Source organism: Diadema antillarum, unplaced genomic scaffold, assembly GCF_040938485.1.
Source record: "Diadema antillarum isolate AM-2024a unplaced genomic scaffold, OU_Dant_1.0 scf00000074, whole genome shotgun sequence".
NCBI lineage: Eukaryota > Metazoa > Echinodermata > Echinoidea > Diadematoida > Diadematidae > Diadema > Diadema antillarum.
The window spans coordinates 4,882,904-4,906,963 of record NW_027270963.1 but is presented as its reverse complement, the minus strand read 5'-3'; the positions used below and the strand labels follow the sequence as shown (position 1 = coordinate 4,906,963).

The following is a 24,060-nucleotide window of genomic DNA, read 5'->3' as shown; positions in this document are numbered from 1 at the left end:
AACGATCTCTAGATGATTGAATTGTCTGAATTTCAAGTCTCTGGCACATAATGTTCCCAAAGGTTCATTGCATTTCAAGACATTTATTTCCCTTGGTGCAGACCTCATACAGAGCAGTTCAAAATGTCTGGTCTGCGCAGTCGTTAATCAAAATTCTTCACTGAAAAACATGAGTTTATTTGATTAAACTCTCCCAAAAGTTGACCCTCCAACTTCAATCACATATTTGGTTTGTGCAAGTGGACATACATGCATGTAAATCCTTCTCTGTACTACAGATATATGCATGTTTCAACTGTGAAGCATAAATGTGACTATCAAACACAAACAAAAAAAAACCCACAAAAATCTTGATAAAATCACTGGACATGAACTTTGGTTGTGGTAGTCTTAGAGTCTCAAAACTCCTAGATTCCAATGGTATGTGCATGTATATATACCAGTACATAATTTCCAAAGACTATACTTTCAAAATCCATCCAAACAAACTATTGCTATTAAAACCAGAAATGCCACAGTTCAATCCAGAATGTCATAACCACATGCTTCAAGAATACTGACAAATTTTACATTTTTCAAAGTTGGCAATATCCTCTGATGAGGAAAATTGTACAGCAGGTAGTCAAAAACAAACTTTTGGTTTCTGAACAACTGTCAGATTTCTTCTTTTTTTTTCAGCCTAACCACTTTATTTTGCAATTTTCTCAGGTTTAACATTTGTGACTTTATCGGGGTAATGAAGCATTCTGTTCAAATGTACTGAACATGAAATAGAACAACAGTATTTTCAATGCATTTGTGACATTCATAATTATGTATTTTTGAGCATTTGGTAATATTCGTTCAGTGCAATTAAGTGTCATCCCACAGAGAAATACGTAGATGGGTATTAGACGTTCTGTGTCACCAGCAGGGCAAGGAGAAAAGGGTTGTATTTGGCAAATCCTTTGTCTTTCAGGACCGTCCTCTTTAAAGAGGAAATCCACCCAAAAAAATAAATAAACTTCAAAAGAAAGAGAAATATATTCCCTATAGCACGATAGAAAAATGACAAAAATCAGATGAGAAATAAGGAAAATATAACTTTCTAAAATATCTTTTTTTTAAACATTTCTTGACCAGTCCTTATGAATATTCAAATAAGTGAGTTGCTGATGTCATACCCTCACAATTTTTCATGTATTTCATTTTGAAATTCGTGAAAATTGTTATATTTAGCTAATACGAGTAAAAGCCTACCAAGATAACATCAGAGCTTACATTTGTTCTCTTTTACTTTGGGTGGTTTTAAGGCAAGTTTTATATTCAAGCAGCTGAAATATGAGATTTTTGTCATTTCTGTATATGAAATTAATAAAAAATTGTGAGAGCATGACATTGTCAACTTAGTAATTTGAATATTCACAAGTACTGGTCAAGAAATGTTTTCTGAAAAAAAAAAATTTGAAATTTCAACATGTCATACCTTCCTTATGTCTTATCCATTTTTTATTTTTTTTTTTGGTATTGTTTTGTGGGGAATATTTTTTTCTTTATTGAAGTTAACTTATTTTTAGGGTGGATTTCCTCTTGAAGTCTTTCATTTCTAACAGCTGATATTGCCGGATGCAAGGGAGGTTCTGGGCTAGGAAGAGGTCATTGCCTAGCTAGTTTGCTGGCTGGCTGCCTGGCTGGCTGCCTGGCTGGCTGACTGACTTGCTGGCAGGCTGCTTGCCTGCAACCAGGATGGAGGGAGGGAGTCTGTCATAATATTGTGATGCCTCCTTCCCCCCACCCAAACCACTTCACTTCCACCACCTCAAGGCACACACACTCTCTCTCCTCTCCCTCTTCTTGTCCCCCCCTCCCCCTTTCATCTTTCGTTCTCTTTTCATTCCTTTATAATCTAACTTAAGTCCTCAGCACTCCACCCTTTCCCCCTCCGTCTTGCCTCTCAATCACTTTTTTTAAATAATCTATACATATAACTTATATGCATGTACATATATATGAATATATATAGAGTACCAAGGTGTGATGTCATAACCATTCATTGCCATGGAAACTGGTTCTAAATAACCTCACCTGGCCCAAGTGTTTATGTGTACACACCTGGTTCCAACCCAAGCTGCAACAAAAGACTGTGACATCATCTCTTCGGTACTCTTCAACTCTCCCACTCTCTCTGTATTATATCACTTCATACAGCAACATGTTTTCATATGTGTACCTGCATAATAAATATTCAATGATTTGAGGAGGCCATACTTCTAAGAATGAGATATGCATCCACATGCGAAACATATCTATCTCTCAAACTGAAAGTTCTCTCCCTTACTGAGATGAACTCTGAAAAACTAAGGCTACGTTTACTAACTTTCCCATGTTTGAAACATGTTTCAATGATCACTATCAAAACGCGTTTGCAAAGGCCTTTCAGACCGCATTTCTTGAGTTGTTGCATTTATCAACTCTGTCATGAGTCAATTAGGAGGACTGCGCAACTCCACTGCACAGTTTGATCCATGGAGCGGAGATGTGTGGAGTTGGCAATGGTTGGTATGGGCAGATTTGAGCTATACATGCCTTTCATAACGACTTTGCATTTATCAACTCTCTGCAGAAACGCATTTCTTGCTCAAATGCGTTTGCAATCACACTTTTTGTGGCATTTCAGAGATACATTTTCTAACCCCATAATCAAACAGCTTTGCATTTTGTCAACTGCCCAAAACTCCCTGAAAGTTGTCTGAAAACCTTAATCCTGCACCAGAATTGAGTTGATAAACGCACCCCACGAGAAAGACAGAAAAAGATGGCTGAAATTGCCTTGCAAATGGTTAGAAATAATGGCCAATTTCTCACCTGTTCTGGAGTGATGGGCGAGTGTTCAAGGGTGGGAGATTTCTCGCCGTCGTTGTGATTGTGTAGAAGCTTCATCCTCTTCTGCGTCTGAAAAGAGACAGTAGTAAATGAAGAACAAAAAATCCATATTAGTCTGTGATCAACACCAAAATTATAACAAGTTCAGTATACGAAGAGTTTGTTCGCAAAAACCGATAAGTCCATTTTTGAAGATTTTGAAGTACGGTCTCTGTCATAAAGTACAAAATAATACCTTTTAAATGATATATTGGTCACTACATATAAAGGTACATTTTTGAAGTTATGGTCAAAAGAAGCAAACATTTTCTTATTATTCTCTTTATATTTCTTGATCTTTAATCGCAAATATCTCCATTTGGCAAATATGGACTTATCGGTTTTTGCGAACAAACTCTTCATATATACTAGGCCCATTCACACATTAGAAATAATTGATTTTTGGAGCATGATATCATTACTTTGGGGTATGTGTGAACAAGCCTGATATGAAATATCTTTGGTGGACTGCATGACAATCCTTTCTGAAACACTGGACAATCCCTACTGTACAGAGCCAGGTGTTCTATTTTCTCCTGAAGCAATTCTAAATAAGAAAGTGATATTAGTTTACACGACCATCCGAGGAGAAAAAAAAATGGAAAAAAAAATCTTCATCTATTCTATCCTAAATCCCTGGCAAATGAGAGCTAAACGACTAGATTGTCAACTATCAACCTGTGATATCAGAAGGATGAGACTGTCTTCCACATTAAACAATTTACGAGTTGCAGTTACAACACATTCCACATAATTTTGCATATTGTTGGATTCCACACTCTGCAGAAATACAGGAATGAATTATTAGTATATGAACTTCTCACCAACAAATCAGGTTTAAGAGTATAGTTAACCCATTGCAGCTGACAGAAGAGAGATACAGGCAATATTAGCGTCCCCCATTATTCAAATCCCATATCAACTATTCTCGCTCATTGGCAACAGGATTGTGTGCAATGTTAAAGGCATGTTGAGATGGTACTCCTTCGTGGGTGAAGGGTGTAAGATGTTTAAAATATTTGAATTGAAAGTACAAATAGTGCAGACAAACTATGAGTCATATCATTGACTCGATCTCTTAATCTTCACTATCTAACAATATTGTAACCAGGACTTCTTTTTTTTTGGGGGGGGGGGGGGAGATAGGGGCATTTCTTCTTTCTTTCATGACCACTTGTGTCTGGCTATTATTGATCTGACATTCTGTGACACATTTATAATACCCTTTCATCACAGACTGCCGCAAAACAGAAGCATGGATAATCACATGTGGCCACCCATACACCAGGAGCAGACAACACATTAAAGAGCATACCAGACTCCAAAGTCATTCTCTTGCAGCATTACAGCACATGATAGCGACTGTATACCGGGATTATGCCTAATTATCCCTGACGATACAAACTCCCCTAACACCTTTTCTTCCAACCAGTTTGGTTTGCGCAGGGGATAATTTGTAACCTACTTCCACGAAGCCGACTGTCAATGCCGCTTCCAGTAAACACTCATCAACCCTCATTTCGGAGCAAAGACGACCACAAAGGATTTGGAGAGAAAAGTGAAAGGGAGGAGGGGGTGGAAGAAGAAATACTGATGCTGCACCTCAACATTTGGACATGAAATGAACACTGACAGGTATGACAGCAAACACCACAACTTGTGACGCGGCGGCTTACATCGGGACGAGCAGCTACCGCATCACCGACAGTGTCTTTAATTGCTCGCACTAGCACGCTGGCATCCCCCACGAAATGGTGACCTCCGAAGAGGACACGGTCCAGAACACGGCATCTCACTTTTCATCCCAGGCCGCCCCGCATCCCTTGAGATGGCATCATCAAGACCGCCCCACCCGGCAACCATGATTGTTTCATCTCGAATCTTTTTCCAACCAATGTTTGACTGCTCCCACTTTGTTTCGAGAGATGATGTATGCGAAGCTGAATATCTCTGGTTTTGGGACAGATGTGGGAAAATTGCAAAACATTCCAAAAATTGGGTCTATAAATAAAAGAATCAATTCCCAGTGGTGTACACATGATTATTGGAACACCGCTAATGTCAGTTCTTCTCTTGATCGGGATGAAGTAGTCCAGACAGATGAGACAAAAAGCATAATTATAAATCTTAGACAACATCCACAGGCTTTTCAGCTTCATTGCAGGTAATGTGTTCCCTACCCTTGACGAATACACTTCAGTGCTCACTTTGTGTGTTAAAATAAGCTTACACTTTACGACAGAGTATGAATTTAAAAGCAGGAAAGGTGTGAAGATTTCTGTCTGTTTCAAGGAGACTCTCGAGGGATTTGTCCCTGTCTCTTCCTGTTCCATCTCTTCTCTCAATTATCCTCCATTTCTCCCCTCAATCCTTCCTTCCTTCCTTCCTTCATCCATCCATGGGTCTCTTCATCAAACTCCTTAAGGTCATGTTCCATAACTCCACGCTCTGACCCCTTATTATTCCAAGACAGAGGCAGACGAGAATGAAAACACTTCCCCTCACACCTCGGCCGCATGCCACACCTCCAACTGAACAAATACACAGCCTTCCAACCCCAAAGATGCAAATTGATTGGTTTCAAAACTATTTCCGCGGGGAGATTAGCCCGCTCTCAAATCGTAAGCGTTTCGTAATCAGCACTGAAAGCTGGATTTAGCGCCAACAGAGATATCACCACAAAATTGGGCAATTTCTTAAAAACTTGTTCAGCAAAGCTCTGGCAATGTAACTGCATGCTTTCACATGTGGTGTCAAGTTCAGTCACCTGCATGTGTAAGTTTTACAATGGTATGCTATCAAGAACCAAGAACATTCCATTACATTCAAAGACTGTGCATTTTATCAAAAAGGTGCACCTGTTATTCCACAACACATTCTGAGACAGTACATTCCTTCAAAGAGCTGCACCTGTAATTCTGCAACATATTCTGAGACAATACTTTTCTTTCTTTCTTTTTAAACAACCGCACCTGTAGTTCCACAATAGTAATCTTTGGGAGGAGCATTCTTCACATTCTACGAACATGACTTGTTCCGCCTTGCTACAGCATCAGCCTGAATTGTTTTCTCACTGTCTTCCCATTAACCCAACACCAAAGAAAAGGAAAGACACTCATTGCCAATCAAAATAAAAGAAACAAAAAAAAATCAATGAGAACATCACATTTTTAAGGTGCAAGCAAAGTTCTAAGCTGAAGCTCAAGATCAAAATTATTATGCACAACATGACAGGTGCATAGCAGCAAAATTTTCTTCAAAGCATCAGCAGATTCTGTGCTTACATGACCAAAATGACCAATTTGAATTTGAGATTCTCATAGGATACCCTGCTGTGTGACATACCAACATCCAAACAGATATGAATTTGGACTTTCATTGTATCAAATGATCTGTTTCTTTCATTCAATTGCTTTCTTTCTATTCATCTTTGAACTTTTAGGGGTAGTTTGCCAGCAATTTTTGCGAGCTTTGGATCTGCGACGCAAACGCTAAGACGACACAGCCTCCAGGGTTGGACTATGGAAACGGCTGCCTCGCGCATGAGCAGATCACCATTTTTAGCTAAATAGCATTATCTTTAGCATTTTTTTGTGTTGCAGATCTAGAGTTCACTATTATTAGAGTGTGGCAATTACAGAGGAAGGCAAGCTGTCACTCATTTCACTCAACTTTTATTTTGTGGGGTCCCCCCCCCCCCCTAACACACATACTTTCCCAGGTATCAAGATGAAATTGGACGGACAAAATGAAGACAATGAGAGCTGACAGACCGTATCTATCTCTGGTCAGAAGCAAAGCCCGATGACCCCTCTTGTGACCTTTGAACCCAATGGGGTGAACTCCCAGAGGGCAGTTTAGCCAGTCTTGTTTGGATACCTCAATGACAGTAAAAGAGGCAGGAGGTTGGTCCAGACAGGACACACCTGGAAGACCTGAGCTCACATGGTGTGATTGAAACTGATTGTGTTTAGACTGTGTTCATGCCAGAAATTAATAAGAAAGGGGAATTATGAGAAGAATCTACAAGAGGTCACAAGTTTGTACTGACCTACAGAGGTGACAGAACTCAGATCATCACCTCACATCGGCATCAAAAATGATCTTCCAACAGCCACCTCCGCATTCTTCTGGTTACTCGGAAAAATTTGGAGAGGACCTTCTTTCTTTTGCCCCACAAGGTGAATAACATGGTGTAGGTATCAAGACATGAGCAAAAATGATGTATTCATCATATTACGTGGAAAAAAAAAATGACATTAACCTTTTCTGTGCAAGGGACTTTGGACAGTGTGTATAAGCTATGTGTTCTCTGTGCCAATTGGCACTCAAAGTACGAAGGGTTAAACATGACTCACATGACTGAAACATCCTCTCTATCTTTTCATGTGTGGAAGAAGTTTTGCCATCTCAAACTTACAATACATGCACGTACATGCTATGTTTCTTCTCAGAATGACAATGGGAAAATGGTTATTCCCATGGTTTCCTGCACTTATACTCAGACTACCAAATCCCTGTGGTACTACTAGTATCAGAAATGGATAAGTGAGAAGAAATCATAAGCACGTTTTTGCTCATGGCTAAGCTGAGAGCTATATTTATGATCTAACTTGAGACATACTTCTGATATATAAAATATCGTGAAATGTGGGGACACTTTATCAAAAAAAAAAGGCTCCTAAACCTTTAATAATGGTCTTTCATATCAACCCCATTCAGCAACTAAAAAGACACACTATCAATTGAGACCAACAATCTGGACACTTCATCTCAAACTTGACCAACAGTGCTCAGAGAAGATGGCCAAAAATGCCCAGGTGGTCCACGAAGCTGCACTGCATCCTTCCACCACCAAGACAGGGAAAATATAATGAGTTTTCTGACACATTAGATGAATGAGCAAATCTAAATCTTTATTGTCTTTCCAGTTGGATTCGTACAGGCAAAAGACCGAGATATTTGTTTGGCCGCTCTCGAGCTCACATACAGCAGAAGCAGCGGGAGGGGAGTTAGAGAGTCACCCCTTGGGTGGACTTCCTGAATGCTTGGGGGTCTGTGTTGATGTTAGTGAACTTGAGCATGAAGGTGGGAAGTGAAATGGCCCATACAGCACACAAACATCCCCCGGGTCACAGCTCCCTGTCTCCTGTGAGAAACCCACAAACTAAAAATCCAATCCAATCCTACCCAACCCAACCCAAACCCCAACCCTAACCCTAACCCCAACTCAAACTCAGGCAGCATCCATCTCTGAAACTCACCACAGAACATCCAGCTTTGTAGATGCTTTCATACACAGCAATGTCCTCAACTTCTCATGTTTTACTCCTAGAGATGAAAAGAACATACCCCCTTCCCTCTTACATCCCACACACACATACATTCATATCTAGCATTATTGCATTCCCCAAATAACTGACATCAGCAAGCTGGATTTATGCCTAGTTTTCAATGGATAAAGGGGATTTCCACCAGTCTCACTTTCAAGATGGAGACAAAGGAGAATACATCATTCTCACATTATGTGGATACAATGATTCTTGTGAAAAACTTTCATTGAAGATCCATGCATCACAAAAGAATGAAAAGATACAGTGAGAGCAAAAAAGAAATTTGAAAAATAAAATACCTTTGGCTACACTGCAATGTGTGAACATAGAGAATTAAAGTGCCAAATCAAGGTAGAATGACAAAGACACAAAAACTTGATTACTTCTAAGAATTCAAGTCTTGATAAGTCATCTTGAGTGTTCAAAAGGCAGAAGAAAAATAGTTATCTCTGGTCATACTACTGAAACATACACATCACTTGCACAATACTAACTTGTTTCAAAGGTCCTCAATTTTACACTTCCAACAAATTTCACACTGTGCTCAAGATTATCAAAGATGCTTATTTAACACACAAGAATTTAAAGGTACTCTATACCATTGGGAGCAGTGGTTTAAAAAATATCTGAGTTATCACATTTGATTCATATGTGTAAGTCAGTTGTATCACAAAACATTCTACCATATAAACATTTTGCAATAAAGCCTAAGATATATGTAGATATCACTTTTTTTTCTCACAAAACCATAACTGTACACGGTTTAGTCTGGAAACAATTTTATAATAATTATTGTTCACATTTTGTATATTAAACAATACTTAACATTGATTATACTGATTAACTTTTTACATTGGTTGTTTCTATCCCTAACTCACATTTTGTTGAATTGTTTTGAAGCACTAAAGCTGGGTTTTTGTTTCATCTGCAAATGGTAAACAATGTCTTTAAGCATGTTATCGAAAATTCAAGAGGGCAAAATCACATATTCTATTTTTCTACCTTGTACACAGCAAGATACGTTTCCTGCAGAAGTTATTCAAGCTCGCAATGAGCCACACTACCATGTCAAGGTCCATATCTGTGTTTAATGAATCTATACTGACATTCAAACTGTCATAAGTATGTCAATGAAAGTCCTTTTCACAACAATATCACCAGATTTGTTGTTCTCGAGATTTCATCACATTCATAAACATCAGCAATTCCTCAAGGTTTATTCTCCTTTGATAGGGGAGGAAGATATTTGTACATTAAAAACTTAAAGTGCAATTTCACTGTGCTACAAGAGTTTCAACTTCACTTTCCATGAAACAGTGACTTATGTTGCAACCACATAAATTAGGATTAGGTGGTGGTATCACCACTTCATAGGGCTCCCACTGACCAGCACTCAAGTATTCATCTTACTGCCTTTCTTGGAATCAAATCAAGAAGAACAAATTTGTACTTTTGCACTAAAATAATTACTAATCCTCTGTAATGACCTACAAACTGACAGCTTTTTTTGATAAAGGGGTTATAGCTACTCAACTCTCTACAAATATCATGATTTTTATTACATTTTAGTGCACATCTAGACACTTGTGACATGATGACATCAGCACCTCAACTAATTTACATAATCTACGTGGTTACAACAAATATTAACTTTTCCCTTAAAGCATTTGAAACTCTGAAATTCCTGAACTCTCTCTTCTTTAGTCTGACTCAGAGTGAACTTTTACCATTCTGTAGGCTTTATTGTGCTCTGCTTGTCAGAGTCAACTTAAATAGGGAGAAGCATTGCTCTCTACAGGAAGGGAATTTTGATAAATTTCTCATTTCCAGCCTAGAAGGCTACCAGTAATTTGAGTCAATATTTGAAACATCCTTCTCTGCTACAAAGTTAAAAAAAAATAAAAATAAAAATAAATAAATCATTTCAAGAAATTTTGGTAAAAGCAGGAAATCTTCAGAAACTTTAAGAAAAATTTCAGGCCTGCTGACACACTCATTGGCCAGCTACAGGAATGTGGCAGCACAACTGGTGCGGGCATGCAGGGAAGCAAGGGGGCAGTCCTGGTAGGGGACATCCCCCAGAGGAGAAGGGGGGATTAGCGGTCATGTTTGGTTACTCCCCCACTCCGCTGCAGGCATCCTACACGCCGACTCTTTTTATACCCCTCTCACTTGCTGACTCTACAATGATCTTTCATTGAAGAGAGGGGGGACGCAACTCTTAAAAAGGGATTTATTTCATGACAGAGGTGGACAGGTCTTTGTTGAAGATGAAAACGGATTCAAATATTTCTCAGGTAATATTTGACCTTTGACTTTTCCTCGCTGTCTGTAGAGTGAGTCATCCTCAAGAAACCAAAGGATGAAATTTTTCCTTCATTATCATACATGTAAGCAGCCACTAATTTTTGCTGTTCTCTAAAATGCAAAATGTACATGTATATTCAACATACAGTGTATGTTTATAGTGAATTCATACCTTCAAAATGTCTCCATACATAAACTACTTTGAGGAAAATAATTGTATTTTTAACATATCCATACATTCATATAAATTGTAAAATATAAATACCAATATTAATACACACTAGACACACACACACATATGTGACCCGCTACAACAAAAGGATCCGAAAGTTGGGGAGGACAATTTTCTGAAAATGGGATGATATTATTCCCGTACTCTTCTACTTTAATTTCTTATATAGCACAACTCATAAAAGTACTCGGTTGCGGAGATATCGATGATTTTATCAGCCCATGTCAAGTGGTTGAGGAAATCAGAGTTTCGAGAAAAACGCCTTCAAAGTTGTCCTTCCGACGCTATCATGGTCATGGGGAGGCGAGACAGTTTTCACCGCTTGACAATAGAAGGCACGCTCCTAGCGACCTCCGCCATGTTCAATCAAGCTTAGCGCCAGTGGTCTACGCACGACCAATCGGTAATCAGGATGCCACGCACTGACCAGTAAGATCACTCCCTCGTTGCTAGGGGCGGAGTCTAGTTGCGGCGCTAAATCAAAATCTTCGGACACGTTTCTCTTACATTGAAAGTCGGAAAATCATGGCCCAGGAAACTTTAATTTCTTGCCTTTACTTTTATCATTTAGCTTCAAAATTTCGGAAGATGATGGACGAAACATTAGACTACAAAATTATGCCAAAAACAGAAATCCGATTGGTTTGACCGATTTTGATGTTGTGACTTCAAACTCAATTTTCTCGGCTCGGCCGTCAGCGACTTTAGGATCCTTTTGTTGTAGCGGGTCACATATTGTATGAATACATAGCAGGTACATATATACACACATTTTATACAGTAAAGACAGACTAATTAATAAATAATTGATTTGTGGGCAATGGTGATATACACATATGTATGGAGAAAGAATGGCATTTTCTAAGGTGTCTTTGTATAGTTTATAAGGTACATGTACACACAGGTAAAACTGATGGATACATAAGTTCATACACTAAGGTGAAACAAAATGGAGATCACGTATGTAATAGCAAGTGATAACAGACTAAATGTCTGCACATTGTAGTAAACAACAATGTGTGTATCTGCGCAGATATTCTTTTTACATTTAGTGTAACCCTGTGGATTAATGATGTCTAAATGCTAGTGAAGGAAAATGGTGTCTCTATAGATGAGCTTGAAGAATTTCAAGCCCAAGTATATTTTCAGATAGCTCCACAAAAATAAAAAGAAATTCAACTTTTTTCTGATCATCAAAATATTGGTCATTTTGACATCTGCATATTCTTTTAGTTGGTTACCTGGCAAAGAGAGCTATTAAACTGATAAATAGATTGATTAGTGAATGCATGAATAAATACATAAGGAAATAAATCGAATAAACAAATAAATAAATAAATAAATAAATAGATAAATAACATCTTTTCACATATCTTTATTAATTTGAAAAGATTGAAAAACAATTTTGACAAATACATGAAGTACTTAAATCAAAGACAGCAGAAATTTATTTCATTCTTCAAATATTCACATTTGTAAGACAACAAACTACTAAATCATCTTGAGTAGATGATCAAATTCCATTGCCAGCATTCCAGAAACTGAAGCATTTCAGTTTTGTAAAATGTTCTACATATTTTTTACATAATATATAATAAAATATTCATAAATTTTTGGCAAACATGCAACATTGGGTGGTGGGTTAAGTTCTTAATCTGAATGTGTCTTTTGAGACAATAAGTTTCCAGCTGGAAAACAAGGTTTTCATATTGATACATGCATGGGACCACCCACTCTGACCTTCAGACAGTGCATGAACAGCAAAGTTCTCCAGGAGTCATTTCACTTTACAAGCATCTCCTAAGTTAGTCTATAAATATGGACTACTTTACAAGACTAAACGCCATAATGTTTTACTTCGGCAGAATATTCTGGACACCTAGATGCCTAAATCAGTGATCATTTCGGATCTTAAACCTTTCTTGTCTTTTGTTTTGATAGGGCGAATTTTGAGAGATGGTTATGATGGGTTAGGCTTTGTCGATCCAAATCCACCAAGATGATACTGGCATGAGGGGGTCTGTGAGATGAGACTATGCATGGGTGGGGTGGTGATGGAGTTGATTACTCATGATGGGGTGTTTGCTACCACCTCCGATCCTAAACTTGACATTCTCATTCCATCGCCCGCTCAAAGTAGCTCCCCAAACCCTCCCCCACCCCTTCCCTTCTCCTCCTAACATCCCTATACAGTCAAACTCCTCATTGCCCATATGAAATCGGAGCCCCACTCTTCCTCTCACTGACCCTCCCCCTAACCAGCCGGAGCCCTTGGGCCCCCAGGGTTGCCTGAACTTTACCCAACTCATGTTCCCCTCACTTGCCCCTTGCACTTTCCCTCCCTTTTGTTTTCCCTTATCCCAGTCCTTTTCACTCGTCCACCTTCATCACGCAACCTCTGCACCTAAAACACGAGGGGACCACAGTGGATGTTGACATCCCTCAGGCACTTCTGTTCTGCTATTTTTCTCATCATGAGGCATACTTAAACACTCTCTTGGTACCCACCCCTCCCCCCTTCTCTAAGAAAATTGAAATATTACCTTAATGCACTCTATTTTGTTTCATTTACTTCAGCTATGCTCTCCTGTTAGAATTCAACGCTTTATCAACATTGAGGTACATATTTGCACTTAGCTGTGCATGACAACAGTTTCTATTGGCTTATTGTCTCTACTTGAACACACTGCACTCTTGTCTTCTACAGATAAAAACATGCTAACGAAACATGTATATGATAATATATATGAATATATCGGGGCTCGACAATAGTGGTGGCCAGGGGCCACTAAAAATTGATGGCGGGCCACCAAATTTTAAGAAAAAGTTATGTTTTGGTGGCCAAGTCAGGCTGATATTCAAAGTAATACATAATTCATGGCTCAAGATTAGTGGTGGTCCAGTGGCCCTGGGCCACTAAAGTTGATGTGGGGCCACCAAATTAAAAAAAAAGGATCCGTTTTGGTAGCCTAATCAAGTAGCTAATATTCAAAATAAAATTCTAAAGGCTACACCACACTTCCTTTTATTTTGGGCCAATATGTTTCTTTTTCAGGCCGCCAAAATGTCAAATTCAAAGATTTTGGTGGCCCAAATGGGTCACCTGAGAAAAATATTTTAATAGTGTTGAGCCCTGCATATTTGTATATACACGCATATGAAGCTACAACACTGCTCCTGAGGTCTCATGTTGCACCACGCGGCTATGAACAAAAGATTTCGGAGGCAAATGTAGCAGTTATTTTTGGCAATCAAAACCTGAAAATTGCGATGGCCTCCGATTCACCGCCGTGCTAGCGCTCAACAGCACTTGTCAATGAGCGCCGCGAACATGATCCACCGTCTGGGGTATGTATCTCTATAAGAGCGTGACCATAGTTAACCCTCACAAACATCTGATCCTATATTAAACCCAGCTCACATAACTCTCTGTCTTTCCCTCACTCTCCTCCATAGGTTATTGGGTGAGTGATGTAGTAGTAGAATGCATGCCATTATTCCATGTATCCATTTTATAGACATCCATGAAATTCTGGGGGTGAAGGTGTCAATGGAAACTACCGTACACAATTGCAAGCCATCACAGGCTTGCATCATTTTTCTTTATCTATTTTTGACACATTCCAGGCTGTTATACTTGAAAAGAAATATGATGAATGTTGGTGGTGATGTGATCTTCTTTACCCCTGGGTAACAAGATTGATCATTATTTTGTTTGTGAACAACTAAACACAAACACACACACATAATATTGCAATGTAATTTAGAGGGCTGGCCAACTTGTACAAACGCTGGCAAAATGTGCTCTAACATGTGCTCTAACAACAGTAATCTTTGATTACTGAAATAAGTCTGATATCTACAGAATGGCTGAATGTCATGTGCTTTCATGAATGATCAATGAATAGATTACACTGTCCATTTTGATGATGATTAATAAAAGTGAGAGAGAAAAAAATCAAGATGTCATTATGAGCTGGCCAAGTTCCTTGCGAGGCAGGTCATCGCCATTCTTAGCGGGCAAAACTTTTCCTTTGATGCAAGAAATTAGCCTGATCCAAAGAATTATGCGCTCTCATTTCATAGAGATCAAATTCCAACTGCAAGCTAGTCATTCAGAGATATTTTTGTATCACCAAAAAGAACTACAAAATTAGGTGATTACCAGGCATAACCTATAGACTATTTGCAATGCTTATGAATGGCACTCACAAACACAAAAATGAAGTTCTAGAACTAAATGTAAATGAAAATTCTGACGGTTTACAGTAAACAAACCTCACTCATGTAGAAGGGGAGACATGTTCCAAGAGGCAATCTGAGATCCCAATGTTTCTATTTTGATTAGAAATTATTGTGACTTATGTCAAAGTGGCTAAGGAAATTACAGGAAACAGTATTGAAAAACAGGGTACATTTTGCTAATTAATATGACATTTCCCAAGATGCAAGGGCTTATATTTTGATTGGAAATCACTGTGAGTTAGAGCAAAGTGACTAAGGTGATTAATCACATGAATACAGCATTAAAAAATAGGGTCCATTTTAATAATCAATACAACATTTACGCGATTCCAGTGTTTCTATTTTGATTTGAAACCATTGTGAGTTATGTTAAAGTGACTCAGGAAATTACAGGGTTTAAAAAGAGGGTACATTTCAATAATCAAAAATACATTGCAAACAACCTAGTGTTTCTATTTTGACTAGAGATCATTCTCAATTATGTTAATATGATTCGGGGAAAAACTGGGCACATTTTCATAATCAATATGATGTGGCACATTTACGACAACATTTTTCAAAAATGAAGGGAAATTTAAAATCTCAACCCAAACCAATAAATGAATCTTTATGCAAGGGCATATGACATAATTATACACTATATATCTCTCAGATTCACAAAATAGCAACATTTACATAAGTTGTAAACAGTCTTAAATTTCCAGCGAAGCAATGCCACTGTCACAGAAGAACAGCAAAGTTAAGTGGTACTCTCCCCCCCCCCCCCCCCCCTTGTCAGGACTTGTTCAAATTTGCTTCACAACTAATTGCGGAATATCTCCTTCAGTTCAAACTGAGAAGAGATTAGGAGGCTGGTCGCCATGACAATATCAGATGTGTGAATGCAAGGTATCACATGGTTGTGTAAGTACACAGGGCCTTTCCAAAACTTGGCAAAATGTAGATGAACTTTGCTTTTCTCTCTCTTTGTCCTCTCCAAACCTCTCTTTTGACCCCTCACAGATGGGAGATCTCCACAACCAACCTCCTCCTCTTTCCTCTTTACTCTTCACACCATCCTACGCAACATCTCCTCCTCTCCCAACAAACTCATCACCTTAATCATCCCAGCCACATCCCCCCTGAAACCATCCACCTCCGCCGTCCACGCTCGGCAATGGGGGGCAAATCAGCGACAGGCCACGTAACAAGTTGCACATGAAACAGTAACATACTGCTGCACAGGGACTGACGACTCCCGTGAAAGCATCTTCAGGAACGGCGCTATGGGGGAAAAAAAAGAAGGATTCCAACATCCTCTAAATTTGTCGATTAACTTCGCTGAGAGAACACCTGGTTTGCCTGCCAGGCACCACCAGGGTGTGTGACAGGAACCATGGGGACACCATCACTGAGTCACATTTCATCCCATCATATTTCCTGAAAAAAACGATTCACTAAATAAATAAATACATTAAACTCCAATGTTCTTATCATCCTTAACTCAAGGAGAGCTAGTGTGTGGCTCACAGTATCACAACATTTTGAGGGGACTATTTTAACAGGCGGGGGAAAAAAAAAGATTATCCGCACGCTACCTGGATGTTGTCACGGTAACTCTAGCTTGAAAGGCTCTGATAAAATGGGGCTTCAGTCCGTCTAAAGATCAACATATGATTTTTTTTTTTGCTAAAGTAAATTGAAAGATTGACTATCAGTTATGTTCTTGTGACATGACATCAGGGGTCATACCACAATACTGGTATTAATTCATTATATCAGTACTCTGATCTAAACAGGAAAAAAAAATGTTTTTTTGAAAGAAATATCTGGAAAATGATATCTTGCATAAATAATGATGATTTTAAAGTGTGATGAAAGACTACATACTGAAATTCTTCACAAAGAAAAAGTCTGGCATTGAATTCAAAGGACAATGGCAATATTCAGACAAAATAAGTATTGGGGAGGCTTGCTATAAGCAAATTACTTCTTTCATGAACAGCCTATTTGTACACTCATTCATAAAACATTTTATTCAGAGAAGAGCATGTGATGTACAACATCCTCCATACATTAGCTTTCTTCTGCTGTCTTAATGTATAGACCTGTATCTTGCAAGTGGATATTTTGCATTTTTCAATTGAAGCTCATATAAAAATGGAGAGGATCAAAATGATATAAGAAAGAAAATCCCACTTACAATTCCAAATAGGCTGCAAAAAAGATGGGCTACTCCTATGATAAATATTGGAATATCTGATTTGATCAGCTTCATGTATCAAAAAATCATGCACTCATTGGTTGGGAACTGAAAGTGTGGTGAAACTGTCTGAAGTCTACATACAGGAAACTTCTTCCATTTCTTAATTACTGCAAAATGTAAAATGCAAGTTAAGTTCCTCATGATGCAAGTTCAAGCTTTTGCCTCTGCAATGTACACTAATTCCTGTACATTTTACTATTATGAAAAATCAGTCATCACATATACACTAATGGGTTGTATAAGGCTGCAAACTCTCACACATCATATTCAAGGAGATATCAAAGGCATAGTCTGGAAAGTATTTATGCATTTCAGAAATCTCACTTGGCTAGAATTATTTTCCAAATAAGGGAGATCTTTCTATTTGCTGTCAGGATATAAAGAGATTTATAATTTTTTTGTTTTTTTTCCAGGGAGCATCCTGCAGATCTTGTAAGACTTGACAGCACTGGTTGCACTGTCTAACTGTCTCCCCAGAGCAAGATCTTCACGAACTTCCCCCGGTGTGAACGGGGCATCTCCACAACATGACGAGAAGGAGAGGAGAGGGAGAGAGCCGGCATGACAGTGAAAGTGATTGAGGGAGATTTTTCAGCTGCGCCTTCAATTTGTCTTCATTTTCCTCCCAAATTCTCCAGCAAAAACATTGAGGTATGTCAGCTGCGACTGTAACCTTTCTATTATCTGGTAGGAAGTACAGAAATTGTTAGCAGCATGACGTGACGTCGTCGAAGGAGGAAGGTGTGCGTGTGTGTGTGTGTGTGTGAGTGGGGCGAGAGTGCAGAAGCGACCCAGTGCCACATGTCTGCAGCACTCATTCATGTTCAATCAGGGGAGTGCCCATTTGACGGGTCTTGTGGCAGCTACAAATCTCTACAGTCTTTACAAAAGGTCTAGTTTAAAAAAACAAACAGAAAAGGATGAGGATGGGAGTGTACTGTGTATTTGTGTTGTTATTTCCAAGATTTACAGTAAAATGTAGGTAAGTTTCTTGCACAATCTGCCCGTATGTTTGGGTTTATAACAATCTTACAAATCAACTGCAAACCTTCACGATGCATAATCTTGATATAAGACATGCGTCAGGTGGAGAGATATTCCGCCTCGGTCCATTCAGGGAGACCCCGTTATAACAAGCCTGCTTACAATGAGCTCACTTATAACGAGGTACCATGCACTTTTAACAAGGTGAAATCAGCCGGTCCAGATTTTCAGTAATTGCTGTATTTAGCCGGTATCCTTTTGTACATTTACAAGGTACCACTTACTAGAGCATAATGAAGTAAAAGAAGCAGTAATGGTGACATTGTTTTAATGTTCTATTTCACCATTCCCACGTCAGAGAATTACCCACTCACGATGATGCTCACTTGATTTTGATGATTATTTTAAATGCCGTCAAACCTTTGAAGGGGCATACCTATCTGACCACTTCATCTCTTTACTTAATTCAAATGTAAATAATTGTGAACTTTCTCCATGCTCTCAATGTGTGGCAATGTATTCTCTGCGACCTGAACCCGAGGTGTGACGTGCCTTCGACCAATATGTTGGTCATTCAGCCAGACTTCGAAAGGTGAACTTATCCCACATTAATGCAATTTAATTTGGTCCGTTTCCTGCTTGCTGCTAAAACTGTCCTGAGTAGGAAAAGCCAGAAACAATTCACTGAGCAACTTGCATACTTTGCATACTTCCAGAAATATCAAATCAAGATAAATGGTCTAGAAAATGAAGAGGCGCTTCATGCTTTAAAGGACAAGTTCACCTTCATAAACATAAGGATTGAGAGAATGCAACAATGTTAGTAGAACACATCAGTGAAAGTTTGAGGAAAATTGGACAATCGATGCAAAAGTTATGAATTTTTAAAATTTTTGTGTTGGAACCGCTGGATGAGGAGACTACTACAGCTTGTGAGTCATATGCGTACAACAGTATAAATAAAATATAAAGAAAATTCAACATATTTTCACTTTTTTCACATAATAAAAGAGCACTTGACTTGGCTCTTTGATCACATCAATGTCAGCATTGGAGGATATCCCTCTGTCTTTTTTCAGGGCTTGCACTATTTATTTGCATCTGCTACCGTGAAATTTCTCTCTATCTCTTTCTCTCTTTTTTCACCTCGCTCACAGACAAACATCCCGATCACAAGACTCCAGTATGCTCCATGCCGATCGCACCAATTATCTTCCGATCAAAACAGGTGCGGCTCCACGCTGCTACAATTTGGGGGATGTTTGCCAGCCAACCTGGCAAATGTGCGGGTGGCCCCCGAACAATGCCAAATTTATGTGGGTACGACAGGGACCAAATGAATACAAAACTTGAATGGCAGAAGGATATGGAGATGAAACATGGAAAAATGAAGAGATCCACTAGTTTGAAACATGCATCATCTTTATACCTTATAATCTTCCAAAAATCAAAAACTCTTTCAATCTCTCTTGTTTATTTATTCTTGCTTCAAAATTTTGTCACAACAAATTTCTTGCAAACACCTAAATCAGTTTACTGCACCAAGGCTTTATCATATTGAGGTTCAAAACAAAGGAAATTTGGAGCTTTTAGGATATCAAATTGAAATACAAGTATTTGCATATCTATAGATGCAAGTATTTGACTTGTTCTAACAACGGTTGCCCCATGCAGTATTCCTGGAAGGGTGCTCCAAACTGTCACATATCCACATACAATTTGGCTTGTACATTCCCATGTTGCTGTGAATTTCACGACCATCTCACATCACGACCTGCTTGCGAGCGGACGTGCGTAACCCTAGCCAATGTAACGGTTGAGGCCAAAAAACCAAATCACTTTGATTCCATTACCGGTTTAATGTGTCTGTGATACAGCCCATGGGGCACAATCTCTTCTCCCATTTTTTTTTCTTTCCCCTCCCCGTCTGCCCTTTTCTTTGTCTTTTTTCTTCCATCATCAAGAAACTTGTTAGCAAGGAAGAAATCTGACTACTAGTGACATGAGACCTGCTAGACATGAGACACCACATTAATTCTAGTCCAAAGTGTTCAGGGGTGTTCATATCCACACAAATATAGCACAGGGAGCATGGCTTTTTACACTCAAATAACATAAGATGCAGTGTACCACGAGTGCGTTGTGCATAAATTGTATATACTGTATACTTTGCTATGTTTTTTGTTTCCAATTTTCACAAGTTCATCCAATATTGGCAAAATAAATAACTCACAAAAATGCTGCCTCCCTGTTACCAAAATGCCTTGTTATTGCAGCACAGGTTGGAAAGCACTTTTTTTTTTATTTCTTTCTTTTTTGAAAAGTTCTAGTACTTCTTTCTCATTCCTTTACTGTGGTTTTTAATTGCAGAGTCAAACACTTATGACATTGTTTTATAAGTCCAAATTTATTGTATATTAAGCTTGTGAAATATACAGCATATGTAGTAACCCATTCACAAGGATTACCTCAATGAAAGTATATCCTTTGCTTAATGTTGATTTTGTGTACAGCGGATGATCTGTACCGTGTTTTAATCTCATTGTGCTGCTACTGTACATGGTACAAGTATCACTAATGTTACTCATTGCATAATTGACACGCAGCAGACTTCCAAACTCCCCAGCTGCATTTTTCCAATCAATTTTATTGGGCTTCAATCTTTCTGAAGAAAAATATGAAAAGAGAAATTACTGAAGTAAATTATTTCAGTTTCCTTTTCCATAGACAAAATGGATTAAAATAAGCAGACATTCTAATCTTCCCAAATTGTTACCAGAATTTTTTTGTCTTTGATCTCTCTGATAACAAAAAGACAAGAACGTTTTGCCTTTCTTTTTCATCGAACAAAATCAGTTTAAAGGCATAATTTACCATTTGCAGATGAAACAAAAACCCAACATTAGTGCTTCAAGATAGTTCTGAAACGTGAGTTAGAGATAGAAACAACCAATGTAGAAATTTGAACCAGTAGGCCTATAATCGATGTTGAATATTGTTAAATATACACAATGTGAACAATAGTTGTAATAAAAATGTTTCCAGACTAGACCGTCTACAGTCATGGTTTAATGAGAAAAATAGTGATATCTCCTTATATTTTAGGCTTCATTGCAAAAATTTTATATGGTAGGATGTTTTTTGATACAACTGACCTACACATATGCATCAAAAGTGATATCTTGAACATTCTTAAATCACTGTTCCCAAAGGTAATTAAATAATCACTTATATTATGTATGTAGCCACAGCACTGTTCTACATTACAAATCTCACAGAACAGTGACACAGACTGACACTTAATTTTGGGAAACCATAAACTTATACATCAGCTATGAAAAGTGTGTGGAAAAGGATGCAGCTGCAACTTTTAAGACTGCAGGGGTGCAAATGCAGAGCATACATACATTTCTAACGGTCCTGCAGGCCCTGTAAGTACTTGTTCACTACTGTAAATGTGGAAATTTTGTGAGATCAATTTTTCAGGCTGGACCGTTTTCAGTAAGCATTGCTGTTTTTGTAATTTTGCAGATGGGACTATTTTGTACACAATTCAATATCTGCAGAAAAATAAGCAATAGTTCTGTAGACCACAAACTTTTCCACACAAATATTTCACACTTACAACACAAAATATTGTAAGCATACGATACACTATGTTTGGATGCACAAATCCATCCATCCATTCATTCATATATTACTCTCTCACCCACTCTAGGCATTCATCCAGATATCCATCAATTCATCCATCAATCCATCCAGCCATTCATTCATCAGCTACAACATTCCGCTTCTCAAGACACCATCAATCATTTACAATATATGATCTGGCACACGGCCACAAAAAGCAGCATTCACCCCCCAATGTGAACAGACCTAGGCAGTCTGAACAGGCCCTAGCGTAGTGCCAGTTCCGACACTGCACCTGCTCTGCGCTGTCATAGTAAATATGGAATTACAGGACTGTGTGCCAGGGGTAAAGCAGGTAATTTACACCACTCAAGACTCATCGCTAAATCAATTTGGCACTTTGCGGGCCGGGCTGGAGCTGGGTGTCGCCACCGCAACTCAGTCCACCTCGGGGCCATCTCACGCCCAAGACCCACGCAATACCACTGGTCAATTTCAGAGGTCACTTCTCTTTACTCGTCCACCAAGTCATCTTGGAAAAATAGTTGAAGTGGCATTTACCTTATATTCAAATTTTGCTATTGCTGATATTATTTTCTCTTTTTTATATATATTTGGCTTGTTTATTTTTGATCCTGGTCTTGTTACAGGCTCACTTAAAGCTTAATTGCCACGCACAGGATCTAAAAATTGAATCCTAGGCACTTTGTCAGCAGTCATATTTTTTGATGGGTCACTCTCTCTGAAACAGCTCAGAGCAAATTCCTGAAGACCCAGAAAAAAATATTTGTCTTCAATATTTCAAGTCTACATCCAAGAATATTTCACCAACAAAAAATGCAGAATTCACATTTCAAACAGCTAGAGGCTTCTGCTGTTCTCTGCAACCATCTTAAGAAACTCTAGGTGGCAATCCACAGTGAATCCACAATGAATTATAAAATCTTTTTAAAAAACTCTTCTGATCCTCTTTTTAAACAAAACTTTCACCTCTTTATTTGAAAATGAAAATGTAATATCATTTCTTAAAGCTCCAGTTCACACCAGCTGTCGCTATCTGTCTAAACTTTGACAATGTTGTTCTCAGATGGCATGTGACTTACGGTGTTAAATCTTGCACCCATTTCTCTGTAGTTCAAGGAGAGGTCTTGGTCAGAGATTAAACTTTCAGCAGGAGAAATGTTTTTGAAGTCACGTTTCTTTGAAAAACTATTCTCACTTCCACCTCTTCAACTGTATGGAACTGTAATCTGCATCTACATGTACATTCTGGATTGTTTTCTATTTTATTTATTTACTTTTTTTTAATGTCAGCAGTCCATTCTCCATTTGTATTGGTATAAGCCAAGAGAGCTACATGTTGTACCCCCAACTCCCCTTAAAAACTATGGAACCAGCATTCACAATGATGTCAAAGTGTGTGTGTGTATACAAGCAAGCATATGAAACATATAAAGAAAACTTTCTGTCTTCCTAGTCATACATTTTTTTTTCTCATAAAATCACAGAGCTTCCCATCTTTCCAGAAAAAAAAAATTGATGATGCACAGTAAAGATATTTTCTTAAGACAAAATATCATAGCTTGGTCCACAATGAGAAGATTGAATGCATCATGCATGTTAATTAAATCAAATTCAAGAAAAAAACTAACAAATTTGTCACTTCATATCCATGATATCTATTTTTGATGAATAAAAACATGGTAAATAACATGAAAACATAATACTAGTTGTAAGTTCTGCAATCATTACAAGCCACATTGTTGAAATATGTAAAAAAAAAAAACTGCACAAATAAAGTATATATATAAACTAATTTCTCATAAACTGTTTTCATAGGCAACCTACACAAATGAGAACTTGTGGGATCAGGACCCTGTTGCATAAAAAGATGAAATCAAAGATAATTCAGAAAATCTCTGAATACAGTTCTCAACTTTTATGCCACAGAGCCCAGGACATGCATGCACACTGAACTGCAGGGTAAAAGTTGTGATTGGGGAGAGTTGAATGTATGGCCAAATCTTTTCTGCCAGTTTATTAAGCTCATCTTCCCCAGAGAAATTCCGATCAGCCTCTTAAAATACCGTCTACCGGGTATGAGGGATGGAATCATATATCCTGATATGCGTGCATGCATCCACGTGTAAGCCGAGATGAACTTATTCATTTTGTCGGTTAAT

General features: G+C 38.3%; 1 protein-coding gene across 4 annotated transcripts in view; it reads right to left on the bottom strand.

The window, feature by feature from the left end:
- The window catches only part of LOC139717325 (ELKS/Rab6-interacting/CAST family member 1-like), a 128,668-nt gene that overhangs the window by 1,610 nt on the left and 102,998 nt on the right, over positions 1-24,060 (bottom strand). For all 4 annotated transcript variants that reach the window (XM_071628829.1, XM_071628830.1, XM_071628831.1 and 1 more), the window contains one exon: positions 2,845-2,931. In XM_071628829.1, coding sequence (XP_071484930.1) covers positions 2,845-2,931 — 87 coding nt within the window. The remainder of the gene's footprint in view (positions 1-2,844; positions 2,932-24,060) is intronic.